The sequence below is a fragment of the Macaca fascicularis genome, chromosome 19, assembly GCF_037993035.2.
Source record: "Macaca fascicularis isolate 582-1 chromosome 19, T2T-MFA8v1.1".
Classification (NCBI taxonomy): Eukaryota; Metazoa; Chordata; class Mammalia; order Primates; family Cercopithecidae; genus Macaca; species Macaca fascicularis.
Genome location: NC_088393.1, coordinates 63,802,609 through 63,820,774, shown reverse-complemented (window position 1 = coordinate 63,820,774; position 18,166 = coordinate 63,802,609). Strand labels below are relative to the sequence as shown.

General features: G+C 44.9%; 1 protein-coding gene across 1 annotated transcript in view; it reads right to left on the bottom strand.

The window, feature by feature from the left end:
- The window catches only part of NLRP4 (NLR family pyrin domain containing 4), a 30,036-nt gene extending 19,763 nt beyond the window's left edge, over positions 1 to 10,273 (bottom strand). Inside the window, exons 1-4 of the mRNA XM_015442109.4 lie at positions 9,858 to 10,273; positions 3,164 to 4,739; positions 735 to 896; positions 125 to 292 (exon numbers count right to left, since the gene is read on the bottom strand). Coding sequence (XP_015297595.4) covers positions 125 to 292; positions 735 to 896; positions 3,164 to 4,739; positions 9,858 to 10,260 — 2,309 coding nt within the window. The 5' untranslated portion in view covers positions 10,261 to 10,273. The remainder of the gene's footprint in view (positions 1 to 124; positions 293 to 734; positions 897 to 3,163; positions 4,740 to 9,857) is intronic.
- Positions 10,274 to 18,166: the final 7,893 nt, after the last annotated feature.

Genomic DNA, 18,166 nt, shown 5'->3' with positions numbered 1-18,166 from the left:
AGTTTGCACACAAATCCTGGAAGGAAAAGGTGGATGTGTTAAAACTATGCAGCTCCTCCCTGCAAAGAGAAATGCATAGTCTTCTCTGAAATCCCATCAGTGGTCTCAATAAATGCAGACTTACGCTAGCTCTTTTACGTTGCCCGCCGGGTAGTTCAAGGCATCACAGAGGGACCTGACGTCATCACGAGAGAGTTTCGTGAGGGTGAAGCTCAGGTATTTCAAGTCTGGCTGATAAAAGAGCACCTCAAAGAGCTGACCACTCGGACCAGAAAAGGAAACATTATTTATTCTGCAAAAACAAAGAAAACTTTGGATGAGTCTCATCTAACGGGAGCACAGCCTGCACACCTATGTTTGTCTCTTATCATCCGTAATGAACTCATTCTCTGATTTCGCAGCCCAGTGACACAGCTCAGTGGTTCTCAACTTGAGAGATTTTGGCCCCACAAGGGACAGCTGGCAGTGTCTGGACACTATTTCGGTTATCTGGACAAGGGGAAGCTATTAGCATTTGGAGGGTAGAGACCCGGGATGCATCTTAATACCCTACAATGCACCGAACAGCCCTATGATGAAGAATGAGCTGCAATGAGATGTCCAGAAGTGCTGAGGTTGAGAAACGGCTCTGCGTGTTAATTCTCTGCTTGTGCAGTTAGCCTCGACTGAAAGCTAGAGGTGAGATGAACATCATCTCCGTGACATACTCGAGTCAAGGTCGATTCTCCACTTACCCGAGCCTCTGAAGGCGACAGCTGGGATGCCTCAGCTGGTTACACCAGGTCACAAAGGTTGACTCGCTGAGGGTGCTGTCCTGTACCTGGAGCTCTGTGAGGTGCCCGCTGGTAGTGAGCACAGAGCAGATGTGATGCCAACAGACAAGGCTGTAATCCGACCTGCAGTCAAGAAAGGACGAGCTTTCCACGGGCAGGCGGTCAACATAAGCCACTTGTAACACATACACGCACTACTCTGTCTTCTCAAACAGAAGACGTCTGAGGCAGAGCCTCCTTCAGTCAGAAGATCCTTCAGGAAAGCTCACCTTATGTTAGTGGTTCTCAACCTGGGGTGACTTTTCCCCCCAGGGGACATTTGGGGATGTCCAGAGGCCTTTTGGGGTGTTATAGCTTGGGGGAGGGGTGCTTCTGGCATCTACTGAGTAGAGACCAGGGATGTTTCTAAATATCCTACAATGCACAGGAGAGCCCCCCACTGTAACAGGAGAGCCAGCCCCCAAAACATCACCAGTGCCAAGGTTGAGAAACCCTATCTTATATCCAAAACAGGTTTTGTTTTGTTTTGTTTTGAGATGGAGTTTCACTGGTTGCCCAGGCTGGAGTGCAATGGTGCAATCTCGGTTCACTGCACCCTCCACCTCCCAGGTTCAAGCGATTCTCCTGCTTCAGCCTCCTGAGTAGCTGGGATTACAAGTGTGTGCTACCATGCCTGGCTAATTTTTGTATTTTTAGCAGAGGCAGGGTTTCTCCATGTTGGCCAGGCTGGTCTCAAACTCCTAACCTCAAGTGATCCGCCTGCCTCAGCCTCCTGAAGTACTGGGTTTCTGGGAACCCGCTACCATGCCCGGCTAATTTTAGTATTTTTAGTAGAGACGGGGTTTTGCCATGTTGGCCAGGCTGGTTTATAATAAAAGATGAGGCAGCACAGCCCAGCCATTAAGTTGACATCTTCAGCCTAGGCTCAGACCTGAAACTCTCCACGTCCTAACTATGAGATCCTGGCAGCTCACCTGACCTCCAGTTTCCTCACCTGGAACAGGATAATAGGATCCACCACACGTGATTCTTTTGGGTTTTGAGATGGGGTCTTGCTCTGTTGCCTAGGCTGGGATACACAGTGGCACAATCATGGCTCACTACAGTCTCTAACTCCAGGGCTCAAGCAAGCAATCCTCCTACTTCAGCCTCCCTCAAGTAGCTTGTGCTACAGGCATGTGCTGTCACACCTGGCTAGTTAAAAAAAAAAAAAAATTTGTAGAAGTGGGGTCCTACTATTTTTCCCAGGCTGGTCTTAGCCCCCCTGGCTTCAAGCATCCTCCTGCTCAGCTTCCCAAAGTGTCAGGATTATAGGCGTGAGCCATAAATTAAAATTTGTATGATTTGGCCAGGCGGGGTGGCTCACACTTGTAATCCCAGCACTTTGGAAGGCCGAGGTGGGCGGATCACGAGGTCACGAGATCGAGACCATCTGGCTAACACAGTGAAATGTCTCTACTAAAAATACAAAAAATTAGCCGGGTGTGATGGCGGGCGCCTGTAGTCCCAGCTACTCGGGAGACTGAGGCAGTAGAATGGTGTGAACCCGGGAGGCAGAGCTTGCAGTGAGCTGAGATCTCGCCACTGCACTCCAGCCTGGGGGACAGAGCAAGACTCGGTCTCAAAAAAAAAAAAAAAAAAAAAAAAAGTGTATTACTTATGTAGGGTTTTGTTTGTTTGTTGTTGTTTTGTTTTGTTTTTTTGGAGATGGGAGTCTCACTGTCACCCAGCCTGGAGGGCAGTGGTGCGATCTCAGCTCACTGCAACCTCTGCCTCCCAGGCTCAAGTGATTCTCCTGCCTCAGCCTCCCGAGTAGCTGGGATTACAGGTGTGCGCTACCACACCTGGCTAATTTTTGTATTTTTAGTAGAGACGAAGTGTCACCGTGTTGGTCAGGCTGGTCTTGAACTCCTGACCTTAAGTGATCCACCTGCCTCGGCCTCCCCCAGTGGTAGGGTTACAGGCATGAGCCACCACACCCGGGCTGTATGGTTTTTTTTTTTTTTTTTTTTACAGTAAGTTTTCAAAGGTAATTTGCAGCTAAGAGGTCGAGACACATGCGTGTGGTGCTATGGAAATGATATCAATTATAGCACTGATCAGCTAATGCTTGAGAAAGTGCGAAACACTTCACACAGGTCCTCATTCACTCCTCACAATACACGTGTTATTATTCCCACATCTGTAATGGGGCCACTGCGGCCACAGAAGGGCAAGGCTCACAAAGTCATAGAGCCCCTAAAGGGTTGGGCCAAGATGTGAGCTGAGGTTTTGTGATAGAAAAAGGGAGTTTCTAACCATGATCCTATATTAAACACTCCATCAGCAAAACCCACTCAGAAATACAGACAGATTCTGAAAAGAGATAACAAGTCGTAGGACGGACTCACGTAGAGCTGTGTTCATCCTCTTTCTTAAAGACATTTTGAACGGAGAAAGAGAGTTTCCTCAAACTGGAGCAGTATTTTAAGCAGTAGGCAGAAACCACCAGGTCTGCGTTGTCAATAATATGAAAGTCAGCTTTTTGGAGGAGGTTCACTGCCTGCTTTACAAACGCAGGATCCTGCATCTCGAAGAGACAGTAAAATATCGCCAAGGAATCCACCTGTCCCAGAGGATCGCTATGCTCCCCTAAGCTCTTCAGGCACTGGTGAAGTTGCTGCTTGATCTCTTGGGACAGTTGGAAGCCAAAAAACGCGTCCAGTTTCTGTTGTTCCTGTTTATTTAAAAGGCCAGTTAGAAAACAGCCCAGAAAAATCCAATGTGCTCTCCTTGTTTTTTCGAAATTGGCAACTAGCAATTCCTGTACACTTCTCACAGCTGGGTGAGGATGATCAAGGTGGCTCTTGAGCAAATAGAACAAGGCAGCACAGAACTCCTGGATACACGCGTGGAGGAACACGTAGGAGCTCTCACGCTCCCCGTACTTCAGGAGAACCTTGGTGCCCAGCAGCACGGGGATGTCAGCCTCAACAACCCCATTTCTCCGGAGGTCGTCTTCACGAAACTCAAACGTGTCCGTCCACATGCCCTCTGCAGCCAGGGAGCACAGGGCCTTCAGCTGGCGCTGGCTTTGCGGAGTCGGACCCTCGGCACCCTCGGGTGTGAACAGGTTAAAGATGAAGCAGGAGTACACAGAGGTGGTGCTCTGGCAGGTCAGGGTCAGGTCTTTCCCTTTCTGCATCTCTTGCTTCAGAGAGGTACAGAGGATCCAGCAGAGGAGCGGGATCTGGCATATGGAAAACAGTTGTTCACTTTCTCTTACAAGACTGAAGGCTTCCATGGCTCTTTTCGGATCTTTAAAGAAACAGCAGAAATACACTAACCGATCACTCTCGTTGAATCCCCGGGGCTGGTAGATTTCTGAGATGGGCACCCGATCCCGGAGCTCCTTCGGGCACACGGGTTGGACGGCCACGAGCAGGGAGGCCTCCGGGAGCATCTTCTTCGTCAGCAAACTGCTCAGAAGCACCTGCACGGGCCGTTTCTCCATCACGTCGTCACACAGGGCCGAATCGGGTTCGTTCAAGCCGTCCTTCAACTCTTCGAAGCTGTCGATGACAAACAAGAGTCTCTCCGGCTGAGACACGATCTCTGTTACAGGAGCAGCGGGGTCGGGCCACTCTCTGGATATCAGGTCAGCCAAGCTCGTTGCCGGCAACTCCCTCAGTTCTCTGCAGCAGAAATAGAAAGTGTACAGGAACCTATCCCGAAAGATCTTGTTGTCTGACCAGGCCATCAGCAGCTTCATCAGGAGTGTCGTTTTTCCAATCCCTTGCGGTCCTTGAATGATCACTGTACGTGGCTGTTTCCCAGTTTCCTTGGGAGCAAAAAGGTGGTCCAAATGTTCACATTCTTCTTGCTTGACTTCCTCCTGGAAGTACAGGTGAATCTCAGTGACAGACTTGCTGGACCATAAGCGGCTGAATTTCCGCTTTGCATGAGCTTGATAGGTTTGTGTGTATCCTGAGTCAATGAGGGCAAGAGGAGAAAAAAACCACAAAGTTAAGCATTCCTGTATATATTCTTTGCCCCTGAAAATTTTTTTCTTCTAAGGATGTATCTTTCCAGGGGTCTACACACTGTGGCCCCCAGGCCAAACCTGGTCAGTCTGCTCTTATAAAGTTTCATGAGAACTCACTATGCCATTCACGGGTGTATTGTCTACAGGTGCCTTCGTGATTGAATAGCAGAGCTGAATAGCTGTGAGAGACTGTATGACCCACAAAGGTTAAAATAGAAAACCGTGTGGTCCTCTACACAAAAAGGTTGACAACTTCTTTCAGTACACACACACACACGCACGCACACACACACACGTATTCACTGCTACTATGTAAAGTTTGACAACTTCTACTTTCACAGGTATTCATTGCTACTATGATAGCAAAATAACTGGAAAGTAACTATGAAACCACAAACTATTATACAGATATTATACAAACTATCATACAGATATTAAAAGTATGGAATAATCTCTTCACATGGATCAATAACAGGACAGTGTCTATTCCATTTACTCATTTGGGTCAACAAGGGATTTAGATACAGATATAGGTTTCACATATAGGGACTAGATCTGAAAGTCTCCCTAAGAAGGACCTGATCTAGGCAGTTGCCTCTAGGAGAGAGACAAGGTGCAGTAGATAGGATAGAATGGCACCTCGCATCCATTCCAACTTTATGCCAGTGAGCTTTCTTTTGATGGCAGAATTCTCAAAAGAAAAACCAAGCAAAAAATCCAACAACAGGCTGGGTGCGGTGGTTCACACCTGTAACCCCAGCGCTTTGGAAGGCTGAGGTGGGTAGATCATGAAGTCAAGAGATCGAGACCATCCTGGCCAACATGGTGAAAACCCATCTCTACTAAAAATACAAAAGTTAGCCGGGCATGGTGGTGGGTGCCTGTAGTCCCAGCTACTTGGGAGGCTGAGGCAGGAGAATCACTTGAACCTGGGAGGCGGAGGTTGCAGTGAGCTGAGATGGCACCGCTGTACTCTAGCCTGGGCAACAGAGCGAGGCTCCGTCTCAAAAAAAAAAAAAGAAAAAAGAAAAAAATCCAGCAACAATAGTGACCAAGCCCTACGCATCCCACAACTCCTTGTAGCTAAGATCAAGGTACAGATTAAGTTCTGCGATTTGCCTTCACTCTTGTGACACTGGAAGGAGAAGGGGAGTGGAGTCTATCTTCTGCCTGTTTTGCTACCAGCTTCCATGAACACACAGACACCGGGCTCTTCTGTAACAGAAGCCTTGTCTCCAATTGCTGTAGTTGGCTGGGCAGTGGCTCACGCCTGCAGTCCCAGCACTTTGGGAGGCTGAGGCAGGTGGATCACTTGAGGTCGGGAGATCGAGACCAGCCTGGCCTACATGGCGAAACCCCATCTCTACTAAAAATACAAAAATTAGCCAGGCGTGGTGGTGCAGGCCTATAATCCCAGCTACTCGAGAGGCCAGGGCAGGAGAATTGCTTGAACCCGGGAGGTGGAGGTTGCAGTGAGAAGAGATTACACCACTGTACTCCAGCCCTGGCAATAGAGCGAGACTGTCTCAAAAACAAAAACCAGTTCCTGTAGTCATTGATTTTAGGCAGCTGCTGCACTGGTGAGCTTCCCAATTTCTGAATCATAGCTGTTGTGGTGTATTTCTAAAGTCACAGTTCTAACAGTGGGCTTCCCATCTCCCTCTTTCCTTGCTGCAGGAGAGGTAGCAGCTCCCTGGTGCTACAGTTCTTAGAGTCATCTCTGGAGCACCAGCCTAGAGCCGGATCCTTTAGCCAGGCTGAGAACTCCCTTACAGTTATCTGTTCCTTAAATAACTAGTATGATGTTTATGTTCTGCAGGTGAGTGGTTGCTGGACTGGAAATGTGGGGGGCAGCTGTAGGCGAGAAATTTTCCCTATGCCCCTGCATGATGGTTATGGATTTGATTGGATGCAGGTGAAAGATATAATCCAATGCCCATAGACTGCTGGGTGTGACTGTAGGTAATGCTACCTTAAGTTATTGGGGAGAACAAGGGATTCCCCCAATTTTTCAGTCCCCTGAAGTTCCTAACTGGTAAAAATGCCGTCTGACATTGGTAGGATCCCATTAGCATCTTAAGCTCAGTAAGTTGTTTACCCATTCCCCAGTGGCTTCCTACTTTCCTGGTCCTCTTAGCCATTCTGGAGATTTCGGTGACATGTTTCATTGCTCATTAAGGGGAATTAAGTGGCTACAACCTCAAACTAACTGTGAAAAGAGATAGAGGCGTAAGTACCTAGTGGAAGATCTATCTTCAGACCTGCTTACGTTTTATTTTAGCAATAGTCTAAAATAGTTCCACGTGCAAAGAATGTTCTTCTTTATAAATTACTTTTTTGAGACAGCGTCTCGCTGTGTTACCCAGGCTGGAGTGCAGTGGTGCGAGACTCTGTAAAAAATAATAATAATGAAAAAAAGAGAGTCTAGGCCAGTATGGTGGCTCATGCCTGTAATCCCAGCACTTTGGGAGGCCAAGGCAGGAGGATCACAGCTCACTGCAGCCTCATCCTCCTGGGCTGAAGTGATCCTCCTGCCTCAGCTTCCAGTGTAGCTGAGACTGCAGCATGTGACACCAAAACACTCCAGGAAACATGGGGGAATTTGTTTAAAAATTTGGACTGGGGGGCCGGGCACGGTGGTTCACACCTGTAATCCTAGCACTTTGGGAGGCCAAGGCGGGCGGATCACCTGAGGTCAGCAGTTCAAGACCAGCCTGGCCAACATGGCAAAATCTCGTCTCTACTAAAAATATAAAAAGTAGCTGGGCGTGGTGGCAGGCGGCGCCTATAATCCCAGCTACTCCGGAGGCTGAGGCAGGAGAATCACTCGAACCTGGGGCGTTCAATGAGGTTGCAGTGAGCCAAGATCACACTACTTTACTCCAGGCTGGGTGAAAGAATGAAACTCCGTCTCAAAGGAAAAAAAAAAATTTGACGGGGAAGGGTTTTTTCCAAGTAATGTTCCAAATCAAGAAAATGTGCAAGAAAGCCTAGCATCACCAAAAATGGAAACTCTCAAATTATCTTATTTCAAACCAATTATTTTAATCCTCACTATTAAGGAACTTTCCCCCCAACTACTACCAGAACCAATTCCAATCTCACTGGAATGAGATATTACAGATCCTCAATCTTTTCAATGTCTCATAGTCAAAATCTGGCACTCAAAATTACCGTACATACTAGGAGACTGTATGACCAGATAAAAAGAAACAGTAGAAAGAGACCTGTAAATGTTAAAATCTTCAGGCAGATTTTAAAGTAATTTAAAATGCTCAATAAAATAGAAGATGGAATAAATATTGAGAAAAAACGGAAGTATGTGAAAAGGCAAACTGCATAAATAAAACATGTGAACTAAATTTAAGAAATCAAGGCCAGGCGTGGTGGCTCACGCCTGTAATCCCAGTACTTTGGGAGGCTGAGGTGGGCAGATCACCTGAGGTCAGGAGTTCGAGACCAGCCTGGCCAACATGGGGAAACCCTGTCTCTAATAAAATACAAAGAAATTAGCTGGGCATGGTGGTGGGTGTCTGTAATCCCAGCTACTCAGGAGGCTGAGGCAGGAGAATCACTTGAACCTAGGAGGCGGAGATTGCAGTGAGCCAAGATCATACCACTTCACACTAGCCTGGGCAACAGAGTGATACTCTGTAAAAATAATAATAATAATAATAATAATAATAAAGAGTCTAGGCCAGTATGGTGGCTCATGCGTGTAATCCCAGCACTTTGGGAGGCCAAGGCAGGAGGATCATTTGAGCCCAGGAGTTTGAGACCAGCCTGGGCAATATAGTGAGAGTTCGTCTCTACAAAATTTTTTATAAAAGTTAGCCAGGTGTGCAATTAGCCAAGCATGGTGGCACACACCTGTAGTCCCAGCTACTTGGGAGGCTGAAGTGGGAGGTCATTTGAGCCCAGGAAGTTGAGGCTGCTGGGAGTCGTGATGATGCCACTGCACTCCACCCTGGGTGACAGAGCCAGACCCTATCTCGAACAAACAAGAAAGTCCAGTAGGTGAAACTGGAGTCCCAGAAGAAGCAACAGAAGAATGGAATACACAGACAATGGCTGAAATTGAGAACTGAAGAAAGTTACTGAATCTCAGTTGCAAGAATATTAAAGAATCCCAGTCGGGATGAAAACAAAACCACATCCAGGCACATCACAGTAAAACACTGAACAACGACAAAGAGAAACAATTCAGCAGTCAAGTCGAAAGAGCTATCTCCTGCCATTGATGTCGCAAATGTGCAAAGTCACGGTTAACACCTTATGCCAGGATAAATATAAATGTGACTCTAAAAGCCACGCTGCTTATAGATCATAGCTTTTCTGATGTGAACTTTGGCTAAACGCACGATACAACAGTCAGCCTCAGTTCACTGTGTCCTCTGCCGCAGGTGTTGGCTGCTCTTGCAAATAAGTCAAGTGCATAGTTCCTATGCTACAACTTCACCTCAGAGAGTTTCTGGCTTGGCTGCAAGCTCTCAGCTTAGGGTAAAAAATCACTGGTGACCCAGATAAAGGTACAATACAGGTTAGGACATAATAGCCACGGACATTTTACCCACATATAACCACCAGGTCTAAGAGACCATTTCCTGCCTATAAGGACAATATTTTCAGGCTGGGTGTGGTGGATCATACCTGTAATCTCAGCACTTTGGGAGGACAAGGTGGGTGTATCACCTGAGGTCGGGAGTTCAAGACCAGCCTGGCTAACATGGTGAAACCCCAGCTCTACTAAAAATACAAAAATTAACCAGGCATGGTGGCAGGTGCCTATAATCCCAGCCACTCAGGAGGCTGAGGCAGGAGAATCGGTTGAACCTGGGAGGTGGAGGTTGCAGCTGCAGCGAGCCAAGATCGCACCACTACACTGCACTCCAGTCTGAGCAACAAAGTAAGACTCCATCTACAAAAAATAAAAAAGGAAAAACCGACTAATATTTTCCCATAGCACATTCTGGTCCTGTTGTAGACAGGCAGAGACCACTGACCAAAATTAGGACATGGTCATTATAAGAAGCCTTGACCCTCTTCCCAGACTCCCTCACCTGTTCTCTCCCTCATGACCTTCATGCAGAGATCTTTTCTATCCATCTTTTGAAAGATTCTTAAGGTTATGTTCCAAGCCTGTTGTTCTTCATAGTGCTTGATCAAGAGGTTTGCAAGTTCCTCCCGGGATGCTTTTTTGACCTCAGTCCAGGGAATCTGCTTGAGTTCAAGATGCAAAGTCATTTGCTTGAGATGTTCCTTAAATTTCCTGAACTCCTCCTTTTTGAGCTCCTCCAGATACCACATAAGACCAAAATCAGAGAAGAAAGAGGCCGCCATCTTGTCCGGAGCAGAGATACCAATCCTCAAAGAGACAGTGACCAGGAACAACAAATAAATAAAACCTGTGGAAAATTCAGGATAGTGCCAAATCATTAAAAATAAATGGATCAAGATTACCATTTTCTTATACAGTATCTTGCTAGTATTGGGGGCATGGTGATGAAGGCAGAAAGTTATTAGGTTCATTTCACCTTTTCATTGAAATGATCATGCAAAGTCTCAATAATAGATGGGGGAATCAGACACAATAATCTAGAAGATACGAGAATCCTACAGTCACCTGACATAGTCTCAATATCCAGGCAAATATAGACTTTACATTTTTAGAAATCACACTGTAACTACGGGAATTACACTGTAGCTACCGGAATTACACTGTAACTACGGGAATTACACTGTAGCTACGGGAATTACACTGTAGCTACGGGAATTACACTGTAACTACGGGAATTACACTGTAGCTACGGGAATTACACTGTAACTACGGGAATTACGCTGTAGCTACAGGAATTACATTTTTACTTTTAAATATAGAAATTACACTGTAAATAGGGAAATTACATTTTTACATTTTAATATAGAAATTACATTGTAAATATAGAAATTACATTTTTCTCAGTAAACAATAGAGAAGGCATGCCCCACAAATGTAGCAAACTGATTTTGACAAAGGAACAATGAAGGAGGATCATCTCTTCCGTAAATGGTGCTGGAACAACTGGAAGTCCCTCCCTAGCTCTCTTTCTCCCCATCTCTTCCTCTATTACGTGGGGACACAGAAGGCAGCCGTGTACAATCCAGAAGGAGTCTTCCTCAGGAGCGGACTCTGCTGGACCTTGATTTGAACTTCCAGCCTTCAGAACTAGAGGAAATAAACTTCTGTTGGTAATCCATCCAGTCTGCAGTATTTTGTAGTGACCTAGAGAAATGATCCCTGGAAGTCTAGTCTTATCTACGGTACTTTGTTATGGTCACACTCATGCAAAGGCCTGGAAGTATAACAGATACCCTAGTGGCAATCGATACACCCAGTGTCCAGATCAGATCTTGGTTTCTAAGACCGCTTCCTAACAAAAGAAACCAAGCGCAGGCTGAAAGAGCCTCCAGTAGCTAAAACTGTAACAACTTGAGCAAGAAGAATTCCAAGTAGCTTAGCTGGATGGATTCTTCCCCTTTAAGGAGATGCGGTATAACTCCCCACCTCTCAAGTGTGGTGTATTCATCTGTTCTCATGCTGCTGATAAAGACATAACCCAAGACTGGGTGATTTATAAAGAAAAAAGTAGTTTAATGGACCCATAGTTCCGTGTGGCTGGGGAGGCCTCACAATCATGGCGGAAGGCAAAAGGCACATCTTACATGGCGGCAGACAAGAGAGGACCAAAAGACAGGGGTTTCCCCTTGTAAAACCATCAGGTCTCATGAGACTTATTCACTACTATGAGAATGGTATGGGGAAACCACCATGATTCAATGATCTCCCAGTTGGTCCCTCCCACAGCACCTGGGAGTTATGGGAGCTACAATTCAAGATGAGATTTGGGTGGGGACACAGCCATATCATGTGGGTTGTACATAGAGACTTTTTAAACAATATAGTATAGCCAGGCGCGGTGGCTCACTCCTGTAATCCTAGCACTTTGGGAGGCCGAGGCAGGTGGATCTCGAGGTCAGGAGATTGAGACCATCTTGGCCAACATGGCGAAACCCCATCTCTACTAAAACAGAAAAAATTAGCTGGGTGTGGTGGCGGGTGCCTGTAGCCCCAGCTACTCGGGAGGCTGAGGAGGGAGAATGGCATGAACCCGGGAGGCAGAGCTTGCAGTGAGCCAAGATCACGCCACTGCACTCCAGCCTGGGCGACAGAGTGAGACTCCATCTCAAAAAATAAATAAATACATAAAATAAAAAATCAACACATTATCTTACAGATATTTATAGAAACAAGAGCACATTCTTCCAAGCATACATGGAGGATTCATGATAATCAATTGAGCTCTGAGCTGTAAAGCAAATCGTAATTCAAAAAGAAAAAGCCAACAGTAGCGAGGTCATTTTTGTCTTAAAGGCAATGAAATTAGAGATCAGTAGTAAAGTCAATAAAAGGCTTAAGTTATACAGTGGAAAATAAAAATAAAACTGTTTTATTCATGGGTGGCCATTAGGCAGAATGTTGCCCCGAATAAACTAGGTAATTTGGAGAAAATCTTTAAAAAACAATTTAATAGCATCTAAGATCCAGAAATTAGAGAAAAGTAGCCGGGCACCTGTAGTTCCAGCTACTTGGGAGCCTGAGGCACAAGAATCGCTTGAACCTGAGAGGTGGAGGTTGCAGTGAGCTGAGATCACACCACTGCACTCCAGCCTGGACGACAGAACGAGACTGCCTCAAAGAAACAAACAAAAAACCCCCCACAAAAATTAGGGAAAATTATTATTATTATTATTTTTTTTTTTTTTTTTTTTTTTTTTTTTTGAGATGGAGTCTCACTCTGTCGCCCAGGCTGGAGTGCAGTGGCTGGATCTCAGCTCACTGCAAGCTCCGCCTCCCAGGTTTACGCCATTCTCCTGCCTCAGCCTCCCGAGTAGCTGGGACTACAGGCGCCCGCCACCTCGCCAGGCTAATTTTTTGTATTTTTTAGTAGAGACGGGGTTTGACCTGTTAGCCAGGATGGTCTCGATCTCCTGACCTCGTGATCCGCCCGTCTCGGCCTCCCAAAGTGCTGGGATTACAGGCTTGAGCCACCACGCCCGGCCAGGGAAAATTATTAAGAAGTATTCAGAATGAGAATACGATGATGGAAAGGTGACCTTCATGGCTTCTCCTCTGGGTGCTTTTGCCAATAAATCTTAATTGTAGGAACATGTATCTGAGTCCTGAGGCCACCACTGAGCAAGGCCTAAGGCAATGCTTCTCCAAGCAACATCAGCACCAACTGGCAACTTGCTTTGGAAATCCCCAGTTCCTTCCCTAGACATACTAAATGCTGAGGGTAGGGCAGAGCCACTTGTTACACCTTCAGTTGATTCTGACACATGCCCAAGTTTGAAAACCACTGACTTAAAGAATGACTTTGGGCAAGAACATTGCTGGTGCTTTGCTCTGAAACCGTCTTGGAGAAGCAGGCAACTAGAGCTGGGCTTTTCTTGATGTAGAGACAGTGTCAAGATCCGAGTTTAGCCTCTTGCCACAGGCTGAAATATTGATACCTTCTGCTCTGGGAAGAGATCCTCTGAAAGTGAAGGGAAAGACCGCATTCAGATTTGCTACAGATCGAACTTTCAATATTCCCCCAAACACACACACACATGCACACACGCGTGCACACACACACACACTCCTCTACCACCACTACCACCACAAAAATCCCCGGGGAATCTTTTCTGCATCCAATGTGTGTCCCCCTGCAAAAGTTACATGCTGAAGTATGAAGTTTTTGAAAATAGCATCCTTGTAGATACAATGAGCCATACTAGAGGTCATCAAGTGCAACTGAACTCTGGGCTTGTTTGGAAATAGCATCCTCGTAGATGTAATTAGCTGTCCTGGAACATGTAAGATGAGGTCATATTAAAGCAGGGTGGGCCCCCAGTCCAATATGATTGGTGACCTCATTGAAGGGGGATAATCTGGCCGGGCGCAGTGGCTCACACCTGTAACCCCAGCACTTTGGGAGGCCGAGGTGGGCGGATCACCTGAGGTCAGGAATTCGAGACCAGCCTGGCCAACATGGTGAAATCTTGTCTCTACTACAAATACAAAAATTAGCCAAGTGGTGGTACGCACCTGTAATCCCAGTTACTCGGGAGGCTGAAGCAGGAGAATCACTTGAACCCAGGAGGTGGAGCTTGCAGTGAGCCGAGATCACGCCACTGCACTCCAGTCTGGGCAATAAAGTGAGACTCCATCTCAAAAAATAAAAATAAAAAAGGGGAAAATCTGGACACATATGAATAGAGGGAAGAGGATATCATGCCACAGGGAAAATGCCACTTACTAACCAAAGCACACGTAAAGCAAGTGGAAGTTAATAGAGAGGAATGAAACTGATTCTCCCTCACAGTCTTCAGAAGGAATTACACCTGCCAACACCTTGATTTTGGACTTATTAGCCTTCAGAACTGTGAGACAGTAAGTTTCTGTTGCACAAGCTGTCTGTTTTGTGGTACATTGTTATGGCAGTCCCAGGAAGCTAATACAATGTGTTAGTATCAGATTTGACAGAGATAATTAGTGGTCTAGAAGACAAGTAAAGAGAAGTCATCCAAGGAGAATTAGAGAAAAAAGACTAAAATCATAAAAGAGGACAAGGGACTGAGGATGAAAAGGGCTAACACTTGTTACTGGCTCCCCAAAAGGAGAAAAGAGACTGTGGACCAGATGTAGTATGTTTTATTAGGTTGATGCAAAAGTAATTGTGGTTTTTGCCAGGAAAAATAATGCAAAAACTGCAATTACTTTTGCACCAACCTAATGTAAGATTGCTACTAGGATGCTTCTTTTTATAACTTTTTTTCAATTGAGACAGTTTCACTCTTGTTGCCCAGGCTGGAATGCAGTGGCACAATCTTAGCTCACTGCAACCTCCACCTCCCAGGTTCAAGTGATTCTCCTGCCTCAGCCTCCCGAGTCGCTGGAATCACAGGTGCCCACCACCACGCCCAGCTAATTTTTTTGTATTTTTAGTAGAGACGGGGTTTCACCATGTTGGCCAGGCTGGTCTCGAACGTCTGACCTCAGGTGATCCACCCGCCTCTGCCTCCCAAAGTGCTGGGATTACAGGCATGAGCTACTGTGCCTGACCTGGATGTTTCTATTAACCAATTTAAAAAAAATCAATCTACTAATTAAGAAGCCCAATAAAGTCCAAGAGCATCAATAACGAACTCACACCTAGATACATTACAGGGAAACTTAATGACATTAGAACATAAAGAAATTAGACAAAAGGGAAAATTTTGAAAGCATTCCAGAGTGAGGTTAAGGCAAGGGGAGGGCAATAATTTGTTCAAAAGGTTGTGCCATTATGTTGACAGCTGACCTATCAGATACTACAGAAAGAAGAAACTAAGGCAGTAAACCATGGAAGGTGCCCAAAACAAATAGCTGCCGACTCAAGTCTAACCAGAATAAAATAATCTTTAAGACCAGGCGCAGTGGCTCACGCCTGTAATCCCAGCACTTTGGGAGGCCGAAGCGGGTGGATCACGAGGTCAGGAGATTGAGACCATCCTGGCTAACACAGTGAAACCTCGTCTCTACTAAAAATATAAAAAATTAGCCAGGCATGGTGGCAGGTGCCTGTAGTCCCAGCTACTCAGGAGGCTGAGGTAGGAGAATCGCTTGAACCCAGGAGGCGTAGGTTGCAGTGAGCCAAGATCACACCACTGCACTCCAGCCTGGGCAACAGAGTGAGACTCCGTCTCAAAAATAAAGTAAGTAAAAATAGATATTTGCAGATAAATGACAAATTTTCCAACAGAGGACTTACATTCTAGGAAATTCTGAAAATTGACCACTGGAGAGAAGGAAAATTATTCCAGGTGAAAATTAAGAGATGCCACAGTGAATTCGAAGAAAAGTTGCTTTATAGAGTCAGTCTTGTGAGACAGAAAATAGAATTAAAATTTATCACAGCTGGCACATAAATCAAAAAAAAGAGAGAAAAAGGACATCAAGAGATCTAATGTTCTTCTCCGGGAAGATGACAGAAGTAAAACTTTGATATGAAATTCTGATACACCCACTGATAGAATTCTGATATAACCATAAAAAAGTTTGCCTGCCAAAGTAGATAAAGAGGAAAAATGTCAAACTAATCCAAAAAATAACAAAGACAGACAGAAATAGGAACCTACAATATATAGGGGAAATAAAAAAGGGATGGTTGATTTAAACTCTTATTAGTAATTACACAAAATAATTGCCTCAATGGTACAGAGGCAAAGCTGGTAAGACTAAATACAAAAACCAAATACTTGCTCTTTAAAGAGGTAACTAAGAACAAAAAAACAAAAGTTGAAAAACTAAACAACATGCAAATTTGAACCTAAAAAAATCTGGCGTAACTCACCCCAGTTAGAATGGCTATTACTAAAAAAAAAATAACAACAACAAATGTTGGCAAGGATGCAGAGAAAAGGCAACTCTTACATTCCACTGGTAGGAATGTAAATTAGCAGAACCACTATGGAAAACGGTATGGCAATTTCTCAAAAAATTAAGAATAGAACTACCATATAACCCAGTAATTCCACGGCTGGGTATATATATCTTTTAAAAGGGAAATTCAGACGTCAAAGAGATATCTGTACTCCCACGTCTATTGCAGCACTTTTTTTTTTCTTTTTTTTTTTTTTGAGACAGAGTCTCGCTCTGTTACCCAGGCTGGAGTGCAGTGGCTCGATCTCGGCTCACTGCAAGCTCCACCTCCCAGGTTCACGCCATTCTCCTGCCTCAGCCTCCCAAGTAGCTGGGACTACAGACGCCCGCCACCACGCCTGGCTACTTTTTTTTTTTTTTTTTTTTGTATTTTTAGTAGAGACAGGGTTTCACCGTGTTAGCCAGGATGGTTTCGATCTCCTGACCTGGTGATCCACCCACCTCAGCCTCCCAAAGTGCTGGGATTACAGGCATGAGCCACCACGCCCGGGCTGCAGCACTATCACTAATAACCAAGATATAGAAGCAGCCTAAGTGCCCGTCAATAAATGAATGCATAAAGAAAATGTGGTCTATAGACTCAATGGAGTACTAGCCATAAAAAAAAAAATAATGAAATCTTGTCATTTGTGGCAACCTGGATGAACGTGGAGGACATGAGGTAAAATAAGGCAGGCACAGAAAGAAAACTACCATATGATCTCATTTATGTGGGGCATCTAAAAAGAACTTATAGAAGGAGAGTAGAATAGCGGTTACTACAGGCTGGGGAAGGGATGGGAGAGTAGGGGGAGACCAGGAACGACTGGTCAACAGGCACACTGACGGTTAGAAAGAGCAGGTTCTAGCGTTCTCTTACACATGAGGGTAACTAAAGCAAGTAACAGTGTGGTGGATATTTCAAGATAGCTGGAAGATTTTGAGTATCACCACAAAGAAATGATAAATGTCTCAAGAAACGGATATAATCATTATACAATAGATACATCAAAATTGATCATTATACAATGGATACATGTGTCAAAATATCACACCGTACCCCATAAATATGTACAATTATGTGTCAATTTAAAATTTTTTTAAATGGGAAATCTGAACAAAATAGCATGTCATGCATGCATAAGGTATTATAACCAACCTTACTCACCAAACTCTATCCATTCCATTTATTGCATGACTTGAATTAGAGGCAAAAGATATTAAATTATTCCAGGTTTAAAAAAAAAATCTGTTGTAACAATATTAATATCAGAAGAGCAGACCCCAAGCCAAAACATTAGTGATAAATCTATATGCTGCATAACCACAGTGCTCAGATTACCAGGAAGAGAGAACAATTATAACCATACATGCAACAATAACATGGCCTTAAAATATACCAATGGTCAGCAGGGCACGGCGGCTCATGCCTATAATCCCAGCACTTCGAGAGGCCAAGTTGGGCGGATCATGAGGTCAGGAGATCTAGACCAGCCTGGCTAACACAGTGAAACCTCGTCTCTACTAAAAATACCAAAAAAAATAAAAAATAAAAAATAAATTAGCCAGGCGTGGTGGCAGGCACCTGTAACCCCAGCTACTCGGGAGGCTGAGGCAGGAGAATGGTGTGAACCTGGGAGGCGGAGGCTGCAGGGAGCCAAGATCGTGCCACTGCACTCCAGCCCAGAACAGAGCAAGACTCCATCTCAAAATAAATAAATATATACACACACACACGCTTATATGTATGTATATATGTATGTATATGTGTGTGTACGTGTATATGTGTGTACGTGTATATGTGTGTATATGTATATGTATATTTGTATGTATGTATATATGTGTATATGTATATGTGTATATGTGTATATATGTATATGTGCT